The sequence below is a fragment of the Oncorhynchus masou genome, chromosome 13, assembly GCF_036934945.1.
Source record: "Oncorhynchus masou masou isolate Uvic2021 chromosome 13, UVic_Omas_1.1, whole genome shotgun sequence".
Taxonomy (NCBI): domain Eukaryota; kingdom Metazoa; phylum Chordata; class Actinopteri; order Salmoniformes; family Salmonidae; genus Oncorhynchus; species Oncorhynchus masou.
The window spans coordinates 24,412,530-24,432,973 of NC_088224.1; the positions used below are offsets into that span (position 1 = coordinate 24,412,530).

At 45.4% G+C, this 20,444-nt stretch overlaps 1 protein-coding gene across 1 annotated transcript in view; it reads left to right on the forward strand.

The window, feature by feature from the left end:
- The window catches only part of sdc3 (syndecan 3), a 42,554-nt gene continuing 22,110 nt past the window's right edge, over positions 1–20,444 (forward strand). The window contains exon 1 of the mRNA XM_064983298.1: positions 1–398. Within this exon, the coding sequence (XP_064839370.1) occupies positions 339–398 (60 nt within the window). The 5' untranslated portion in view covers positions 1–338. The remainder of the gene's footprint in view (positions 399–20,444) is intronic.

A 20,444-nucleotide genomic window follows, 5' to 3' on the forward strand; every position in this document is an offset into this window, starting at 1 on the left:
TTTCGACAGAGAGGGGGAGGATAGAGCTGAGGTCTGTGGCATCTCCCGGTAGTAGGCTATATCTACCAGGTCTTGAACACTACAGGGTCCAACAGAGGGGGACAAAATAATAGAAAGAAAAGGGCTTCCGTCGTAGGAAGAAGGAATCTCCACTCGTTTTATGCCTGGTACCATTACCGGAGAAGGACACACGCCGGTTTAGTGTTTTACCGATACGGATTAATAACCCGCCAGACGGATGTTCGCGAGGAGGGGCGGTGCACTCTGAAGTTAGAGACTACTGCCTACCGAGAGAAGTGCTTGTTCCCCCGTGAAGGTTCGCGCCCCCCAGCCACAGCATGAAGCTGCCGCCGTGTCTGATGACGATCCTCGCGGCGCTGCTCGCTCACTCCGCGCTGGTAAGGGTCTGCCGGGTCCTTTGTATTCTATTGTTCCATTTCTACCGATGTATCATGTCGCAACGTGGTCCGGGATCTAGGGTTGCATAGCATAGGCCATAGGGTATTGATAAACTATATATTTGGTGTGTGTGCGTGCCTGCGTGTGTTGCTCGTGGATAATGAGGCAGCAGTAGCAGTGTGTGTCTGCTACTCGGTGATCGGTAGTAAATATTGGACTCGACCCACGTTTGGTCGCGAGCCGCCCGTGACTCCCGTGTCTGGCTCGCGGCCCCAGACTCTACCCGGGTCTTTGTGTCTCAGAGACGGGGGTTAATTTTTTAGAAAGGCCTCGCGAATTAGACGCCAAAGAGCAGTTAACCGAATAAAGACCCGTAATAACCTCAATTAGAAGGGACCCACTAATTACACACACACATAACTCAGGAGCTGTGTGCGTAATTAGTGGGTCCATTCTAATTTAGGTTATTACGGGTCTTTATTCGGTTAACTGCTCTGTGGCGTCTGATTCGTGAACTCACTTACACCCCCGGTAATTAAGCTCGAGTCCGTAGGCCTACAGCGGCGAGGGGACATGGTGGTGTGTTCGATCTGCTGCCCGCTTGACCTCTTTATGTGCGTGCGTCTATTTCCGAGGCGGAGGTGAGAGCTAACGAGGCCTGTCCGGAAAACGCAGGGGCTGCTCTGGTAACCGGAGGGTGTGTGTGAGATGAAGAAGGGGTGGGCTGTAGGAAACGCGATGCGGTGCGCAAGGGATGGGAATGATGTCATCGGGAATCGCGAGGCGAACTGATTAGGAATGCGCACGTCTCCCGGAACCAACCAGTGCGTCACGCGCATACGCGCAATCAGCACCCCCTCACCAGCCGGTACCAATTTATCCTCCATACCGGGAGAAGTCGTTCGTTGTGCTCTTAGTATGATAACACAGTTCTTCAAATAGCCTACAGTCTGTATACAGTCCATCTTGGATGCAAAAGTGCTATTGGCTTAAAATGGTAAAACACGTAATGCCTAAAATATCCTCCTTTTTTATGTAACTTGACAAGTCAGTTAAGAACATTCTTATTTACAATGATGGCCTACCCAAACCCCGCCAAACCCTAACCCTGATTGTACACCGCCATATGGGACTCCCAATCACAGCCGGTTTTGATACATCCTTGAATCAAACCAGGGTCTGTAGTGACACCTCTAGCACTGAGATGCAGTGCCTAAGACCACTTGGGAGCATTAAAAGGGGACAGTGTACTTTTCCTCTTATTCACTGTGATCTTGGGCTGGACTAGAGCTCAAACTACAAGTTTGACTTCGCTGTCCAACAAGTCTTGGACGGCGCTGTATGTGATAACGTGTGAATCCCTTATATTTCCCCGGCTCTACAGTAGCCTATTTGATGGGAGTGTCTAGTTGGCCCGGTGCTCGGAGCTGAATGACCACGCCGGTACCGCTGGCTACCATAGCCTTATGCAGGCCGCACACATACGATTAACTGTGTCAGTCGGTGCTGTTGGCGGCCTACCTCCCTCTAATCTGACCCTGATGACACACACACACGGTGGCAGGTGTGTTTCTCATGCTGGCACAGGCCACATCACACATACATCAGTGATCTCAGCTATGCGCAGGATAGGGCTCTCAACTGTGATTTCACAGTCTACACAAATGGAGGTATGGAGCTCCGTTTGCGTGATGTTCCAAAACTTAATCCACACAAAAATACGTAGATCCGTAGGATCTGTTGCAGAGACTGTGTAGAGTCCTCAACCCAAGAAAGCCCTGCCTTGCACACACACACACACACACACACACACACACACACACACACACACACACACACACACACACACACACACACACACACACTCTCTCTTCAAAGGCACACACACATCAAAGGCACACAACACAGATTGGCTTTCTTGCCCAGATCTTTTGCTGCCTCCAGTGAATGACTGGCCATGTGTGTGTCCTGGTTCAATCCTTAGTGGATGGTCGCAATTGGTATTTATTTCCTGTGATATGAGGCCATGATGTAATTTCCTGCCGTGTAAATTTAGATGAAGCGTGATTTTCCCACAGACATCTGCTGCATCCCACAACGACCTTGTGTGTGTGTGTGTGTGTGTGTGTGTGTCTGCCTGTCTTTTCCTGCCAGGGTTTGTGTGCTAGCTCTTTTTGTGGTGTGTATGAAATGAGAGAGAGCTTTTATGTAGTGTATGTGTGTGTGTGTGTTTGTGTGTGTGTGTGTGTGTGAGAAGAGTGGTGTTTTTGAGGATCATGTTTGGTTCGTGCAATGAATCAGTTTCTTGTGCCTGAAATGGTAGACCAAGCCCCCAATAGAGACCAAAGGACGGCGGGAGGGAGAAAATAGTGTGAGAGAGAGGGGGATAGAGAGAGAATGTGGAATGTGAGAGGCAATTTGACACAGGAAGTGGGTCCTTCTCACTCCTTTAGAGGACAGACTCTACCACACACATCGATCTGTATAGAGGCACACATACACAGATGGGTATGGACACAGATAACAGCATGAACTCACATACAGTATATAGTGTGTAATAATACCTATACTACACTATGTAGCCCAGGATACTTTTTTTCAGGGTTGTGGCCAGTTCCACTGCAGTAGTAGGAAATGAAACCGCTCTCAGCTCATATCCAGAGCTCTGTTATACCCTACAGTAGGTCTGTACATGTGTAGGCTTACAGTAGGTCTGTACGTGTGTAGGCTTACAGTAGGTCTGTACGTGTGTAGGCTTACAGTAGGTCTGTATGTGTGTAGGCTTACAGTAGGTCTGTGTTGGCCTGAAGCTAAGATCACAGACGCTGAGATGCGATAGTCCGCCCCCCCATTGTGACATAGCTACATGGCTCTGAGGCCACCACCTGCGAGAGGCGCACAGCCCCAACACACACCTCCCCACAATTCCCAACCAACGCGTCTCTGGTACGTGTCCTCTGTTCATTTGAATGTGTTGACTGCTGGAGAAATTCCTTGAGCTGAGCTGAGAATTCAAAGTATGAATGAATGCCAACGGTCCAATATTCTAGAACACTGCTGTGCACACGCGGACATGTTTGGTACTCTGATAGACCCTTAAGTATTGAGCCTGGCATGACAAGCAGTGTAGTGATGATGTCTCAACCCTACCCCTCGGCTCCCCTTACCTCTATTGTACTAGTGTTCAGTGATGGGACACAGCCGTGAAAGGTGGAACCAGTGTTTCCCCTCGCTCTCCTGAGGGACAACCATACAGACAAGCCACATCTTTGTTCCAGCCCTGCACTGACCTGACACGCCTGAATCAAATAACCAAAGGTTTTGTTGAGTCAGGTGTGCTAGTGCAGGGCTAAAACAAAAAGGTGGACTGTCTGGTGGTCCCCCAGGTCCAGAAGAAACACCTGTCATAATATGTCTCTACCCTCCAACATGCTTAGTGGAGGTATGACATCCCCAGGGTACCACACCTAGCCTGTCCTCTTCAGATCTCTAAATAGTGACAGGGAAGGGGATAGGGTGTGGGGATAGAAGTAGTTTTTTCCCCCAGGGTTAGTGTTTTCATCTGAAATAGTGACTTATTGCACAAGAGGCAAAATTGCTCCATGTAGGGGCTGCAGTGTAATGTGTGTCTGGTGTCAGATAGGGAGATTCCCATCTCTATCCATCTGCCACTATCTACACACTATCTACTGTATAAGGTGTGCATGTGTTGGTGTGTTGGTAGTGTTAATGCTTACAGATGGGCCTCTATGTAGCAGCTTGAGGTACAGTCAACTACAGTCTTTACTCTTTAGCTCACACACACACAGAACAAACCCTCAGTAATTGGGCAGTACTGCAGACATCCTCACACACTCGTATTCTCAAGAGAAGGTAGAGGGGGATGCACAGGAAGGAAAGAAAAAGGAGGGAGGGAGACATGAATAGAAGGAGAGAATCGACAATGAAGATGAATGGATGGAACGCAAAGTGAGATGTAGAGAGCTGTGAAGAGACCAATAGAGGGAGGGATGGTGGGAGAGAGGGATGGAGAGCGAGGGGGAGGGAGGCCAGTGTAGCTCATTTCCCAGGAGACACTGCTCTACCTGCTCTCCATGGCCGTCGCTATGACAACCACACTACTGCTACTGTCACAGCTTTATCTCTATCCCTCTTTATCTCTCTCTCCCTCAACCTCCCTCTCTATCCATATCCCTATCTTTGTATCTCTCCCTCAACCTCCCTCTCTATCCCTATCCCTATCTTTGTATCTCTCCCTCAACATCCCTCTCTATCCATATCCCTATCTTTGTATCTCTCCCTCAACCTCCCTCTCTATCCATATCCCTATCCCTATCTTTGTATCTCTCCCTCAACCTCCTCTCTATCCATATCCCCTTTGTATCTCTCCCTCAACCTCCCTCTCTATCCATATCCCTATCTTTGTATCTCTCCCTCAACCTCCCTCTCTATCCATATCCCTATCTTTGTATCTCTCCCTCAACCTCCCTCTCTATCCATATCCCTATCTTTGTATCTCTCCCTCAACCTCCCTCTCTATCCCTATCCCTATCTTTGTATCTCTCCTTCAACATCCCTCTCTATCCATATCCCTATCTTTATCTCTCCCTCAACATCCCTCTCTATCCATATCCCTATCTTTGTATCTCTCCCTCAACCTCCCTCTCTATCCATATCCCTATCCCTATCTTTGTATCTCTCCCTCAACCTCCCTCTCTATCCATATCCCTATCTTTGTATCTCTCCCTCAACCTCCCTCTCTATCCATATCCCTATCTTTGTATCTCTCCCTCAACCTCCCTCTCTATCCATATCCCTATCTTTGTATCTCTCCCTCAACCTCCCTCTCTATCCATATCCCTATCTTTGTATCTCTCCCTCAACCTCCCTCTCTATCCCTATCCCTATCTTTGTATCTCTCCTTCAACCTCCCTCTCTATCCCTATCTTTGTATCTCTCCCTCAACCTCCCTCTCTATCCATATCCCTATCTTTGTATCTCTCCCTCAACCTCCCTCTCTATCCCTATCTTTGTATCTCTCCTTCAACCTCCCTCTCTATCCATATCCCTATCCCTATCTTTGTATCTCTACCTCAACCTCCCTCTCTATCCCTATCCCTGTATCTCTCCCTCAACCTCCCTCTCTATCCCTATCTTTGTATCTCTCCCTCAACCTCCCTCTCTATCCATATCCCTATCTTTATTTCTCCCTCAACCTCCCTCTCTATCCATATCCCTATCTTTATCTCTCCCTCAACCTCCCTCTCTATCCATATCCCTATCTTTATTTCTCCCTCAACCTCCCTCTCTATCCATATCCCTATCTTTATCTCTCCCTCAACCTCCCTCTCTATCCATATCCCTATCTTTATCTCTCCCTCAACCTCCCTCTCTATCCATATCCCTATCTTTATCTCTCCCTCAACCTCCCTCTCTATCCATATCCCTATCTTTATCTCTCCCTCAACCTCCCTCTCTATCCATATCCCTATCTTTATTTCTCCCTCAACCTCCCTCTCTATCCATATCCCTATCTTTGTATCTCTCCCTCAACCTCCCTCTTTATCCATATCACTATCTTTATTTCTCTCTCTCCCTCAACCTCCCTGTGTTTAGTGTGCGCGTGCATTTATGCACATTGAGCGAAACTGTGTGTGTGCATTCTATAACAGGACTGTAAATTAGAGAGCAGCAGCAGCAGCAGCATACTGTCTCCAAAACCTCAAAGCATTCTGGGATCTCTGTTTTGGTGCTTCACTATAAATATAAACCAGAAACAGGGCACTCCCTCACATAAACATATAGGTTTTTTTTGTGTGTGTGTGTGATGCATCTTTCACCTCTATTCTTTCTCAGTTGTCTGCTTCTCTTCCTTGCATGTGGGTTTGGAGACGTGCATGTATCCTTCCTCTCCTCTCTTTGCCTCTCTCTCTCTCTCTCCCTCCATCTCTATCTCTCTCTCTATCTGTCTCACGTGTTTCCGTAGCGATCATGGTAATTAGGTTACCAAGGAGACCAGATGGGTGTGGTCAGAAATCTGATCCGCCCTGTAGGGAACTCTGAGATTCAGCTTCCAAGCAGGAGCGATAAAGGTAGACTAACATTCTCAAACTTTGTCAGACCGGGGACCCCTTTTGTGCTAGCAAATACATCAGGAACCCCCTCATAATTCAAGTGAGATAAAAATAGCATACAAGGAATTTTACTATGACTTCGGCAGTGCAGGGCCGGATGAACCAAGTCTCGGGCCCTGGAAAAGAACATTTTGAAGGCCCCCCTCTTGGCATCAGAGAGAAAATGTTGCTGTTTTTGAACTAATTTCTTGCAATTCTACTCTGTTTTGGTAAAAGTCTGAGGGATGGGCCTGGAGAAATGTAACCACTCTCAAATTCATAAACAGGGCTATGGATGCAAGGACCATCCATGACATCAAAATTGTAGTTTTAACCATGTTTTGAGGCTATATAGTGTTTGTTTACATTTACATTGTTCACAAACATTGGAGTAAAACAAGCTGAAATTTTGGGTTCTGATGGGGTACGACAATTGACCTAAGCTCATGAGGTATTTCTAAGTTATTTTCTTCAAGAATCAATGGGTAAAAATTGATGTAGCAACTAAGGATTCTTGCTTTAAATTCCAGTGCGTTTAGGAAAAAAAATTGAGGGGAATACAAGCAGTATTAAAGAGCCGCTGAACACGTTGATTGGCACGTTGTTCTCTTACTCATTAGGAAACACAATTTCAGTCTTGGAGGTGTTTCCTGAACTATCCCCCCCCACCCTATGAGACACTGGAAGCCTATTTCACATTTTCAAAACTCCCAGAATGAAACTAAGATAACTCAAGAAACCTGTCATTCATTTTGATGTTTTTGCCAAGGTTGTTTTAGTTAGGCAATTTTACATCTAACTAGGGTGTTTGGGGCAATATTTCTCAAGTAAATGTGCGACGTGTTGTCTTATGTAAACAGTCGGAGCTGGTGGGCAGGTCTGTCTCACTCATCCTATTGGATAGAGTGCAATCACCGCAGCGGTTCATCCAATGTTAGTGGGCAATTGGACATCAAATCAAAACCCAACCTCAAACTGTCTCTAACCAGAATAGAAAGAGGAGTTGGAGGCCCCGGTGCACAACTGAGCAAGAGGACAAGTAAATAAGAGTGTCTAGTTTGAGAAACAGACGCCTCACAAGTCCTCAACTGGTAGCTTCATTAAATAGTACCCGCAAAACCACAGTCTCAACATCAACAGTGAAGAGGCGACTCCGGGATGCTGGCCTACTGTCAATACTGTTTGAAGCTGTTTTAATATGTCTTAATATTTGTAGCTACTTTTTAAGTAAACACCTGCAGTCAACTTGTGCAATATGTTAGGAGATAAAGAAGATTGCGCTCTTCATTTCACCTGTCACATAATTCTTCATTTATGAAGCTTACCAGTAGTCCCCAGTTACGTGGTGTTTGTTTACAAGCACATATCAACGAGAAACCGGAGCCTTGTGATTCACTCACTGTTGTGCAGCATGCGCCAGGTGATTTAGTTACAGTATGGAATTCACAACTAAATGTTTGCCAGCTAGATCTCTTATAACTATTAAAGCTGCAATATATCACTTTTTGGGCGACCTGACCAAATTCACTACGAAATGTGAGTTATAGATCTGTCATTCTCATTGAAAGCAAGTCTAAGAAATGGTAGATCTGTTGCGCTATTTCTATGCTTCCCGTTCTTAAGTTTTGTTTTTTGCATCTTTTACTTTCTGTACATATCTACCAGTTGAAAATACAATATATTTCGTTATTGAAAATATATTTCACACCTGTATAGATGGTAAAATGATTCTCTACAATATACATGGCTTGTTTTGTCACATAAACGGAAATGAGGATTTCTACATATTGCACCTTTTAAGTTAACTGTCTAAAATGTGCTAAATGCTCTGCAGTTGTGCTCTTGGTTTGCTAATGGTTTGTAATGCGCTCGTTAATATTTAGTTATTTAGATTAGATTTTAGATTAGAGGCTCAGTGGGGTTTGAAAATAGCACCCCTTGTGTTCAGTGCTGGTATTACTGGATATCCCAGTGTGGCACAATGTCGGTATGAAGGTATGGCAATCTGGATACCACCCAAGCCGTGTGCATGTGTGGCATCTGGCCCAGTACATCACTGGGGCTGGGCTCCCTGCCATCCAGGACCTTTATACCAGGCGGTGTCAGAGTAATGCCCTAAAAATGGTTAAAGAATCTAGCCACCAAAGTCATAGACTGTTCTCTCTGCTACCGCACGGCAAGCAGTACTGTCTGGAACCAACAGGACCCTGATCAGCTTCTACCCCCAAGCCATAAGACTGGTGAATAGTTAACTCTGTAACTATCTGCATTGACCCTTCTGCACTAACTCTTTTGACTCACCACATACGCTTACGCTGCTGCTGTTTATTATCTATCTTGTTGCCTTGACACTTTATCCCTACCTGTTAGGGAGGTTACCAGTATTGCGATACTCGTAAGTGTCGTGCCAAGAAGAAAAAAAAGCACAAAGTGCGTTTATCTTCTTTAGGGAAACCGCCCGAATGTTGAAAACAAACATCATCATGTTGTCATCCAGAGTCATGTGTTTATCTTTCAGGCTGTAGAACACTATCTTACAAACAGCAGGTTTTTAAAGGACCAAAGAGTTTGGTCTGCTTTGTGTTTTCATTTTTTACCATATTGCCATGTGTACATATCTACCTCAATTACCTTGTACCCCTGCTCATCAACTCGTACTGGTACTCGTGTATTTTGTCCTCGTGTTATTATTTTTCCATAATTTCTTTAATTTTCTCTCTGCATTGTTGGGAAGGGCCCGTAAGTAAGCATTTCACTGTTAGTCTTGTTTCGTGCATGTGTGTGTTGATATGTTGTGGGGTTATGTTGCTAGACACAGGAAGTGTGTATTTGTAGATCTGGCCTTTTAGCTTTGTCTGAGAAGATGGGTGGGGGGGGGGCTTCCTGTGTGTGTTTTTGAATAATTTAGCCGATGTCCCGACAGAGGAGTGAACGAGGTCAGAAGCTCCTGCTACAACCGTCTCTTCCCATCCCTCACTCCCCCTCTCCCATCCCTCACTCCCCCTCTCCCATCCCTCACTCCCCCTCTCCCATCCCTCACTCCCCCTCTCCCTCCCCATCCCTCCATTTTTACATCTCTACTCGCTTCTCAGAGATTCCCTATCTACATCTACATCTTGCTCTCAATCTCTCTCTCAGTACATCTCTCTCCCCTATTTTCCCCCTCCCTCCTTCCTTACATCTCCCATCCCTCCTTCTTCCTCCATTACTAGAGAAGGATCAGATTTCGACCACAGATGCTCATGTGGAGTTTAACCACAGATGACTGTGTGTAGATGCAAGTATTGCCCCTTGTGTCGTCAATGTGACTATATGTAATGCACTGTTCTATAGTGTGTTATAGAGAGTATGTTGTGGGTCACCAGAACATTAGACTAAAGAGGCCTGATCAGGTGGAACCACTGTCTTATCCTCATGAACAACCATCAGACATTCAGCCTCCATCTGTGTCACCACAGAAACAGATTATCCTTAAACAATCAAGAAAAATACAATGTAATATTGTATCTGTATGCAACTCTGACAGGGAACTAAGTGTGATGCATTAAGGAAATTCGTAGTGGATTGGTTAATGTCTTAATCTGAACTATTACTGCCTGAATGAAAAAGATCCTTGAATATGGACTCAATGTCTGTCATTATAGGGAATAGATTCTGTGCTTCAAAGCAAAGTTAAAAACATAGCCGTAGACGCTAGTGTGTGTGTGTGTGTGTGTGTGTGTGCATGAGGAGACAGAAATGGATGATACACACATCAGTGGAGGCTGCTGAGGGGAGGACTGCTCATAATAATGGCTGGAACGGAGCAAATGAAATGACATCAAACACATGGAAACCATGGGGAAACCATGTGGAAACCATGTGGAAAGCATGTGGAAAGCATGTGGAAACCAAGTGGAAACCATGGGGAAACCAAGTGGAAACCAAGTGGAAACCATGGGGAAACCAAGTGGAAACCATGTGGAAACCATGTGGAAACCATGTGGAAACCAAGTGGAAACCATGGGGAAACCAAGTGGAAACCATGGGGAAACCAAGTGGAAACCATGTGGAAACCATGTGGAAACCATGTGGAAACCAAGTGGAAACCATGGGGAAACCAAGTGGAAACCATGTGGAAACCATGGGGAAACCAAGTGGAAACCACATGGAAACCATGTGGAAACCAAGTGGAAACCACGTGGAAACCATGTGTTTGATGTACTTTATACCATTCCACTGATTTCGGTCCAGCCATTACCACAAGCCTGTCCTCCCCAATTAAGGTGCCACCAACCTCCTGTGACACACACACTGAAAGCATGCATGAATCCCCGAGCTGACAAGGTACAAATCTGTCGTTCTGCCCCTGAACAAGGCATTTAACCCACTGTTCCTAGGTCGTCATTGAAAATAAGAATTTGTTCTTAACTGACTTAACTAGTTAAATAAAGTGCGGGCTGCTCATAGTTTCAGGCTTCCCATACCGCACAGACATGAATGGCACACACCCTCACCCTTTCTATCTCACCCTCTCTGTCTCACCCTTTTGCTCTCTCTCTCTCTCTCTCTCTCTCTCTCTCATCTCTCTCTCGCCTCATCTCTCTCTCTCTCGCCTCATCTCTCTCTCGCCTCATCTCTCTCTCTGTCTCTCTCTCTCTCTCTGTCTCTGTCTCACCAGCAGCAGGTAATTCATTCTTAATCTTTCATCCCAACAGTTCTGGATTACCCCTAATCTCAACCAGCAGGGAGCCAGGCCACAGAGACGTGTGTGTGTGTGTGATTGATATTGTCTTGTCCCTACTGAATGGAGTTGTCATGTGATATGATGATATACTGAGTCCAGACAGACTGACTCACATTCGCCAGACGCACTACATTAAGGAGAGAGCAGGGGGGCATATAGACTCGGAGGGAGAAGTTAGTAGCAGCCAAGTATTGAGGGAGAGAGGAGGAGAGGTAGAGGGAGAGGTGGGTAGAGGGAGAAGGAGATGGGTAGAGGGAGAAGGAGGTGGGTAGAGGGAGAAGGAGGTGGGTAGAGGGAGAAGGAGGTGGGTAGAGGGAGAAGGAGGTGGGTAGAGGGAGAAGGAGATGGGTAGAGGGAGAAGGAGATGGGTAGAGGGAGAAGGAGGTGGGTAGAGGGAGAAGGAGATGGGTAGAGGGAGAAGGAGATGGGTAGAGGGAGAAGGAGATGGGTAGAGGGAGAAGTAGAGGGAGGAGGAGAGTTAGAGGGAGAAGGAGATGGGTAGAGGGAGAGGTGGGTAAAGGGAGGAGGAGAGGTAGAGGGAGAAGGAGATGGGTAGAGGGAGAAGGAGATGGGTAGAGGGAGGAGGAGATGGGTAGAGGGAGAAGGAGATGGGTAGAGGGAGAGGTGGGTAAAGGGAGGAGGAGAGGTAGAGGGAGAATGAGAGGTACAGTAGGAAGGGTCAGCAGTAGAAAGATAGAGTGGTGGTTAACGGATGTTTATAAAGAGCTTAGTAGAGCTGAGAGGGATTGAATGGACAGAACAACCTGGAAAGGATTAGAGGGGGGGGGGGGGGGAAAGATAAGGGTGCCATAAATGGTGTGGTATTTTATTGTTCATTATTATCTGTTGAGGTGCAGCTAATATTGAAAGTCTCATGAAGACAGACTGTTCATTCATAAATAGTACTTACAATGGCATGGGCCCAGACATGGGTAGCGTTCATTTGGCACTAAACAGGAAAACATTTCAAAAATAAAATGAGCGTCTCTTATTAGACAAGTAGAGACAGTACCCCTTCTGTTTCAAAACATTTTTTCATGTATTGTGCCAAATGAACACAACCCTGGTAAGAGACTACCAAGAGAAGCATGGCTAACTTAAGAGCACCATTTTAACCCAGTCATAACCTGTTACAATGGTTTTAACTTAGTACACTATGGGAATTCAAAGTTAATTGACCAATAGGGATCAGTGTGAGGCACACTGGTGACTGATTGGGTGGAAATGTCTCTGAAACACCAATCAACAGGAGCAGTTAGTCTAGGCGTGCGTGTGTGTGTGTGTGTGTGTGTGTGTGTGTGTCTGAGTATTGAATGTGAGGTAGGTCACATGTATCATTTATATTACACACACACACACACACACACACAGACGTTGGAGCCTCTCTCTATTACAGATTGAATTACAGAGAACTGATTATATTTTCCTTCCCTGTATCAGAGAACACTTTTACCTCTCTCTTTCTCTCTCTCTCTCTCTCTCCTCTCTTTTTCTCTACCCCTTCGCTCTCTCTCTTTCTCTACCCTCTCTCTCTATTTCTCTACCCCCCCCTCCTCTCTCTAACTCTCCTCTCTCTTTTTCTTTACCCCTTCGCGCTCTTTCTCTCTTTCTCTACCCCTTCGCTCTTGCTCTCTCTTTTTCTCTACTCTCTCTCCTCTCTCTTTTTCTCTACTCTCTCTCTCTCCTCTCTCTTTTTCTCTACTCTCTCTCTCTCCTCTCTCTTTTTCTCTACTCTCTCTCTCTCCTCTCTCTTTTTCTCTACTCTCTCTCTCTCCTTACCCTATTTTCTTTTTCTCCTTGTTGTCCTCCCTTCCTCTTCTATCCCTTTTCTGAATAATTTCTGTAATGAATAGATCACATGAGTCTTATAATATGTGTCTCTTGTGATTCTGATTACTCTGTCAGACAAATGGGATTCCCATCAACGTGTGTGTGTTGCCGTCTGGCCAGCCAATCTATTCAAAAGTTTAAAGGTCACCATTGATTTCTTTGCTATAAGTCCTTCACCCTCCCTCCCCACAAACTCTCTCTCTCACACACACACACATTATTTTGCTCGCTCACACACACACAAAGGAAGCTTGGTCCATGGGGTTCTCTTTCACACACAAGCACATTTTTGAAGCCTTTTGAAAAGTTTCTTAGGAACACCAGAACAGTGAAGACCACAGGAGCCACGCCCTCCTACTGGCCTGGTGAAACAAGGCATTCAGCTAGGCTATAATCTTACACACACACACACACACACACACACACACACTAACTGTGTCTGAGGGCATTGTTGGCAGATAGAATAGTAAGACATCACACACAAACACACGGTCTGATGCATCTTTCATAAAGTCATATATAATGGAATAGGATTCTGTCTCTCTGTCTCTCTCTCTCTCTGTGACGTGGTCTATAATCCTGTTGGATTGGTGGATTAGTGTAACAGCTGGCTCCTACATACAGATATACATCTGACTGCTGCAGCTCTTCTATTTTCTCTCACCGTCCTCCTCCTCTCTCCGTCCTCCTCTCTCCGCCCTCCTCCTCCTCTCTCCGTCCTCCTCCTCTCTCCGTCCTCCTCCTCTTTCCATCCTCCTCCTCCTCTTTCCATCCGTCCTCCTCCTCTTTCCACCCTCCTCCTCCTCTCTCCGTCCTCCTCCTTCTCACTCCATCCTCTTCCTCCTCTCTCCATCCTCCTCTTTCCATCCTCCTCCTCCTCTCTCCATCCTCCTCTTTCCATCCTCCTCTTTCCATCCTCCTCCTCCTCCTCTTTCCATCCTCCTCCTCCTCCTCTCCATCCTCCTCCTCCGTCCTCCTCCTCCTCACTCCGTCCTCCTCCTTCTCTCTCCGTCCTCCTCCTTCTCTCTCCATCCTCCTCCTCCGTCCTCCTCATTCTCTCTCCGTCCTCCTCATTCTCTCTCCGTCCTCCTCATTCTCTCTCCATCCTCCTCATTCTCTCTCCATCCTCCTCCTTCTCTCTCCGTCCTCCTCCTCCCTTCTCTCTCCATCCTCCTCCTCCGTCCTCCTCATCTCTCTCCGTCCTCCTCATTCTCTCTCCATCCTCCTCCTTCTCTCTCCGTCCTCTTCCTTCTCTCTCCGTCCTCCTCCCTCCTCCATCCTCCTCCTCCTCCTCCGTCCTCCTCCTTCTCTCTCCGTCCTCCTCATTCTCTCTCCGTCCTCCTCATTCTCTCTCCATCCTCCTCCTTTCTCTCTCCGTCCTCCTCCTCACTCCGTCCTCTTCCTTCTCTCTCCGTCCTCCTCCTCTCTCCATCCTCCTCCTCTCTCCATCCTCCTCCTCTCTCCATCCTCCTCATCTCCCTACTTTTTTCTATTTCCACCCCTCTCCTCTTTAGACATGTATGTTATTCTACATGTTATTATTTTGTGACTCTTTAAGACTGGCGCTATCAACGTCAAGGTTGTGGGTTCAACTTCCCACAGGGATCACATGTACATACAAACAATGTATGCACACACTCTGCTGTGTGTTGCTTTGGAAAAATGCCTCTGCTAAGTGGCGTATAACAACAATAGTTCTCCAGCTGTGTTTTTCTATCAGACCGTTAGGTCTGTCAGAGTTTCATAACTCAATTAGCAGGCTTTGATGGGTTTTTGTTGGGATATTCGTGAGCACACCATTTTTTCTTGAGGCAAGTCGAAGTTCAGTAGCTAAAGTCTACGCCCCTTCGTCTTTGATTTGTCAACAGTACTACTCCTAGTAGGAATGGGAACATGAAGTGTTTGTTTTCATGCACATTTTTTCACTTGAGAAATACGGCACCAAACATCATAGTTAGATGTAAAACTGCATGACTAAGACCTCGGCAGAAACGTCCAAATTAATGACACATTTCTTGATTCATCTTAGACTATTTTGAGGAAGTGTTTATGGCTCTGTTATTGCTACAGTGGCCCAAGAGGGACAAACAACAGTAATATTGGTGCTTTTTTTTCTCGTTTTTCAAGTGAAGGTCTTCAGGGAGTATGCAAGCATAGATGTCCCCCTAGCCGAGTTCTGTTAGGACAAACCCAACCTATGTATGCAGAGTTAAGCTACCATCACTGTTAGAGGATTCTCTCTGTCCCCTAACTCTACCTTGACAGGATTAAGATACTGGTCCTGCTGAAACTTGGTTTCGCTGCCAAGTGTATGTGTGTGCGTGCATGCGACGGGTTTCTGTGTTAATCTCTGCTGAAGGTGGCAGGTGTCTAAACGAGGTCATCACCTGGTAACCCAATCGCTCTGTCACACTCCTCACACACACACACACACACACACACACACACACACGCACAATACCTCCACCTCTGTCTCCCTCTCTCTCTTTCTCATTTTTACATTGTAGTCATTTAGCAGACACTCTTCTCCAGAGTGACTTACAGGAGCAATTAGGGTTAATAAGTGCCTTGGGCACGTCAACAGATTTTTCACTTAGCCGGCTCGGGGATTCGAACCTTCGGCCTTTCGGTTACTGGCCCAACAAACTTAATCGCTAGGCTACCTGCCACCCATTCTTTCTCTCTCAAACTCCCTGACCAAGCCTGGCTGCCACCCAAGTCAACCAGCTGTCGAAGACAGGAGGGAGAGGAAGAGGATAGATAGATAGATAGATAGATAGATAGATAGATGCAGAGAGGGGGTTGGAACTGTGATGGACACAGGACAATATGGCTAAATTACCATTTCTAAATGTGTTAGTCCAGTCACTGTAGCTCAGCATGGTGCAACACCAGGGTTGTGGGTTTGATTCTCGCTTGTGCCACATACAGTATGTAGTGCCTTCAGAAAGTATTCACATCCTGTGACTTATTTCCACATTCTGTTGTGTTACAGCCTGATTTTAAAATTGTTTGAATTTAGATTTTGTGTCGCTGTTCTACACACAATATCCCATAATGTCAAAGTGGAATTATGTTTTTAGAATAAAAAATATAAAAAAGCAAAAAAATGAAAAATCTTGAGTCAAGTATTCAACCCCTTTGTTATGGCAAGCCTAAATAAGTTCAGGAGTAAAAATGTATTTAACTCTTGGCGCGTTTTGTTCAGAAATCCACAGGCTCAAGCGGTCACGACGGGGCAGACGAAAATTCCAAATAGTGTCCGTAAAGTTCGTAGAAACATGTCAAATGTTTTTTATAATCAATCCTCAGGTTGTTTTTCCAATAAATAATCAATAATATTTCAACCGGACCGTAGCTTTTTCAATATGATAGAGAGAAAACGTCTGCTCCAATCTGTTGCGCATGCAAAACTCTGCTGGCACCCAGCCATCCACTGACACACTCTGATCGTTCTCGCTCATTTTTCAGAATAAAAGCCTGAAACTATGTCTAAAGACTGTTCACACCATGTGGAAGCCATAGAGAAAGGCATCTGGTTGTTATCCCTTTAAATGGAGGGAAGGCATGCAATGGAACAGAGAGGTTTCAGGAAAAACAGCACTTCCTGGTTGGATTTTCCTCAGGTTTTCGCCTGCAATATCAGTTCTGTTATACTCACAGACAATATTTTGACAGTTTTGGAAACTTTAGAGGGTTTTCTATCCTAATCCGAAAATTATATGTATATTCTAGATTCTGGGCTTGAGAAATGGGCTGTTTAATTTGGGTATGTTTTTCATCCAAACATCAAAATACTGCCCCCTACACTCGAGGTTAACAAGTCAGATAATAAGTTGCATAGACTAACTCTGGGGGCAATAATGGTGTTTAACATGATTTTTGAATGACTACCCATCTCTGTACCCCACACATACAATTATCTTTTAAGGTCCCTAAGTCGGGCAGTGAATTTCAAGCACAGATTCAACCACAAAGACCAGGGAGGTTTTCCCATGCCTTTCAAAGAAGGGGACCTATTGCTAGATGGGTAAAATAAAAAGCAGACATTAAATATCCCTTTGAGCATGGTGAAGTTATTAATTACTCTTTGGATGATGTATCAATACACCCAGTCACTACAAAGATACAGGTGCCCTTCCTAACTCAGTTAATGGAGAGGAAGAAAACTGCTCAGGGATTTTTATCATGATGCCAATGGTGACTTTAAAACAGTTACAGAGTTTAAAGGCTGTGATAGGAGAGAACTGAGGATGGATCAACCTTTTATTTGAGAACAAGTTCTCATTTACAACTGCAACATGGCCAAGATAAAGCAAAGCAGTTTGACAACAACAACAACACAGAGTTACACATGGGATAAACAAACGTACAGTCAATAACACAATAGAAAAATCTATATACAGTGTGTGCAAATGTAGTAAGATTAGGGAGGAAATGGCAATAAATAGGCCATAGTGACAAAATAATTATAATTTAACATTAACACTGGAGTGATAGATGTGCAGATGATGATGTGCAAGTAGCGATAGTGGGGTGCAAAAGACGAAAAATAAATAACAATATGGGGATGAAGTAGTTGGTGGGCTATTTACAGATGGGCTGTGTACAGCTGCAGAGATCGGTAAGGGAGATATAAGTCTCCAGCTTCAGTGATTTATGCAATTTGTTCCAGTCATTGGCAGCAGATAACTGGAAGGAAAGGTGGCCAAAGGACGTGTTAGCTTTGAGGATGACCAGTGAAATATACCTGCTGGAGCGTGTGCTACGGGTGGGTGTTGCTATGGTGACCAGTGACCTGAGATATGGCAGGGCTTTACCTAGCAAAGACTTATAGATGACCTGTTGCCAGTGGGTTTGGCGACGAATATGTAGCGAGGGCCAACCAACGAGAGCATACAGGTCGCAGTGATGGGTAGTATATGGGACTTTGGTGACAAAACGGATGGCACCGTGATAGACTACCTCCAATTTACTGAGTAGAGTGTTGGTGGCTATTTTGTAAATGACATCGCCAAAGTCAAGGATTGGTAGGAGAGTCAGTTTTACGAGGGTATGTTTGGCAGCATAAGTGAAGGAGGCTTTGTTGCCAAATAGGAAGCCGATTCTAGATTTAATTTTGGATTGGAGATGCTTAATGTGAGTCTGGAAGGAGAGTTTACAGTCTTGCCAGACACCTAGGTATTTATAGTTGTTCACATATTCTAAGTCAGAACCGTACAAAGTAGTGATGCTAGTCGGGCGGGCAGCGATCGTTTGAAGAGCATGCATTTAGTTTTACTAGCATTTAAGTGCAATTGGAGGCCACGGAAGGAGTGTTGTATGGCATTGAAGCTCGTTTGGAGGTTTGTTAAAACCTCTTGAAACTCCCCATCCCGGATCCGGGATCGTGACTAAAGCCTCAGGCTCATTAGCATAACGCAACGTTAACGATTTCTGAAAATCGCAAATAAAATGAAAATAATGCGCCTGCTCTCAAGCTTAGCCTTTTCTTAACAACACTGTCATCTCAGATTTTCAAAATATGCTTTTGAACCATAGCAATTGACTAATTTGTGTAAGAGTATGCTAAGCTAGCTTAGCATTTTGAGTAGCATTTAGCACGCAACATTTTCACAAAAACCAGATAACCAAATAAATAAAATCATTTACCTTTGAAGAGCTTCGGATGTTTTCAATGAGGAGACTCTCAGTTACATACCAAATGCGCAGTTTTTCCTGAAAGCGTCTGTGTGTAGGAGAAATCGCTCCGTTTTGTACATCACATTTGGCTACCGAACCGAAAATTCAGTCACCTACAACGTCAAACTTTTTCCGAATTAACTCCATAATATCGACCGAAACATGGCAAACGTTGTTTGGAATCAATCCTCAAGGTGTTTTTTCACATATCTCTTCATTGATATATCGTTCGTGGAAGCCTGCATTCTTCTCTGAATTCTGTGGAAAAATACTTGCAGCTGACTTTTGCGCACCAATTTCGGCGCAGGACACCGGGCGGACACCTGGTAAATGTGGTCTCTTATGGTCAATCTTCCAATGATATGCCTACAAATACGTCACAATGCTGCAGACACCTTGGGGAAACGACAGAAAGGGCAGACTTACTCCTCTCGCATTCACAGCCATATAAGGAGACAATGGAAAACAGAGCCTCAAAAATCCTGCTCATTTCCTGGATGCCGTCTCATCTTGGTTTTGCCTGAAGCTCACGTTCTAGGGCACGCACAGAAAATATCTTTGCAGTTCTGGAAACGTCAGAGTGTTTTCTTTCCAAAGTTACCAATTATATGCATAGTCAAGCATCTTTTTGTGACAAAATATTGCGCTTAAAACGGGCACGTCTTTTTATCCAAAAGTGATATAGCGCCCCTAGAGTTTCAAGAGGTTAACACAGTGTCCAAAGAAGGGCCAGAAGTATACAGAATGGTGTCGTCTGCGTAGAGGTACAATGATGGCCTACCCCAGCCTAACCCAGACGACTCTGGGCCAATTGTGCACCCAATGGGACTCCCAATCACGGGCGGTCGTGATACAGTCTGGAGTCGAACCCGGGTCTCCCGCCACTCGGGAGCCCGTAATTGCTTGAGGCAATCATAAAGCACTAAACCAGAGCACGCAGTTATCAGGAACACAAAATAATACGCTTGAGCTGGGACTGGAAAACAGTTTTGCACATCAACAGTTATGGAATTCACACATATGCAAAGTATTGACATAGAACCACTAGCCTCTAGTCCTGTGTAGCAGACTGTGTGTTATGAACCACTAGCCTCTAGTCCTGTGTAGCAGACTGTGTTATGAACCACTAGTCTCTCGTCCTGTGTAGCAGACTGTGTTATGAACCACTAGTCTCTCGTCCTGTGTAGCAGACTGTGTGTTATGAACCACTAGTCTCTCGTCCTGTGTAGCAGACTGTGTTATGAACCACTAGCCTCTAGTCCTGTGTAGCAGACTGTGTGTTATGAACCACTAGCCTCTAGTCCTGTGTAGCAGACTGTGTTATGAACCACTAGCCTCTAGTCCTGTGTAGCAGACTGTGTGTTATGAACCACTAGCCTCTAGTCCTGTGTAGCAGACTGTGTGTTATGAACCACTAGTCTCTCGTCCTGTGTAGCAGACTGTGTTATGAACCACTAGTCTCTCGTCCTGTGTAGCAGACTGTGTTATGAACCACTAGTCTCTCGTCCTGTGTAGCAGACTGTGTTATGAACCACTAGTCTCTCGTCCTGTGTAGCAGACTGTGTGTTATGAACCACTAGTCTCTCGTCCTGTGTAGCAGACTGTGTGTTATGAACCACTAGTCTCTCGTCCTGTGTAGCAGACTGTGTGTTATGAACCACTAGTCTCTCGTCCTGTGTAGCAGACTGTGTGTT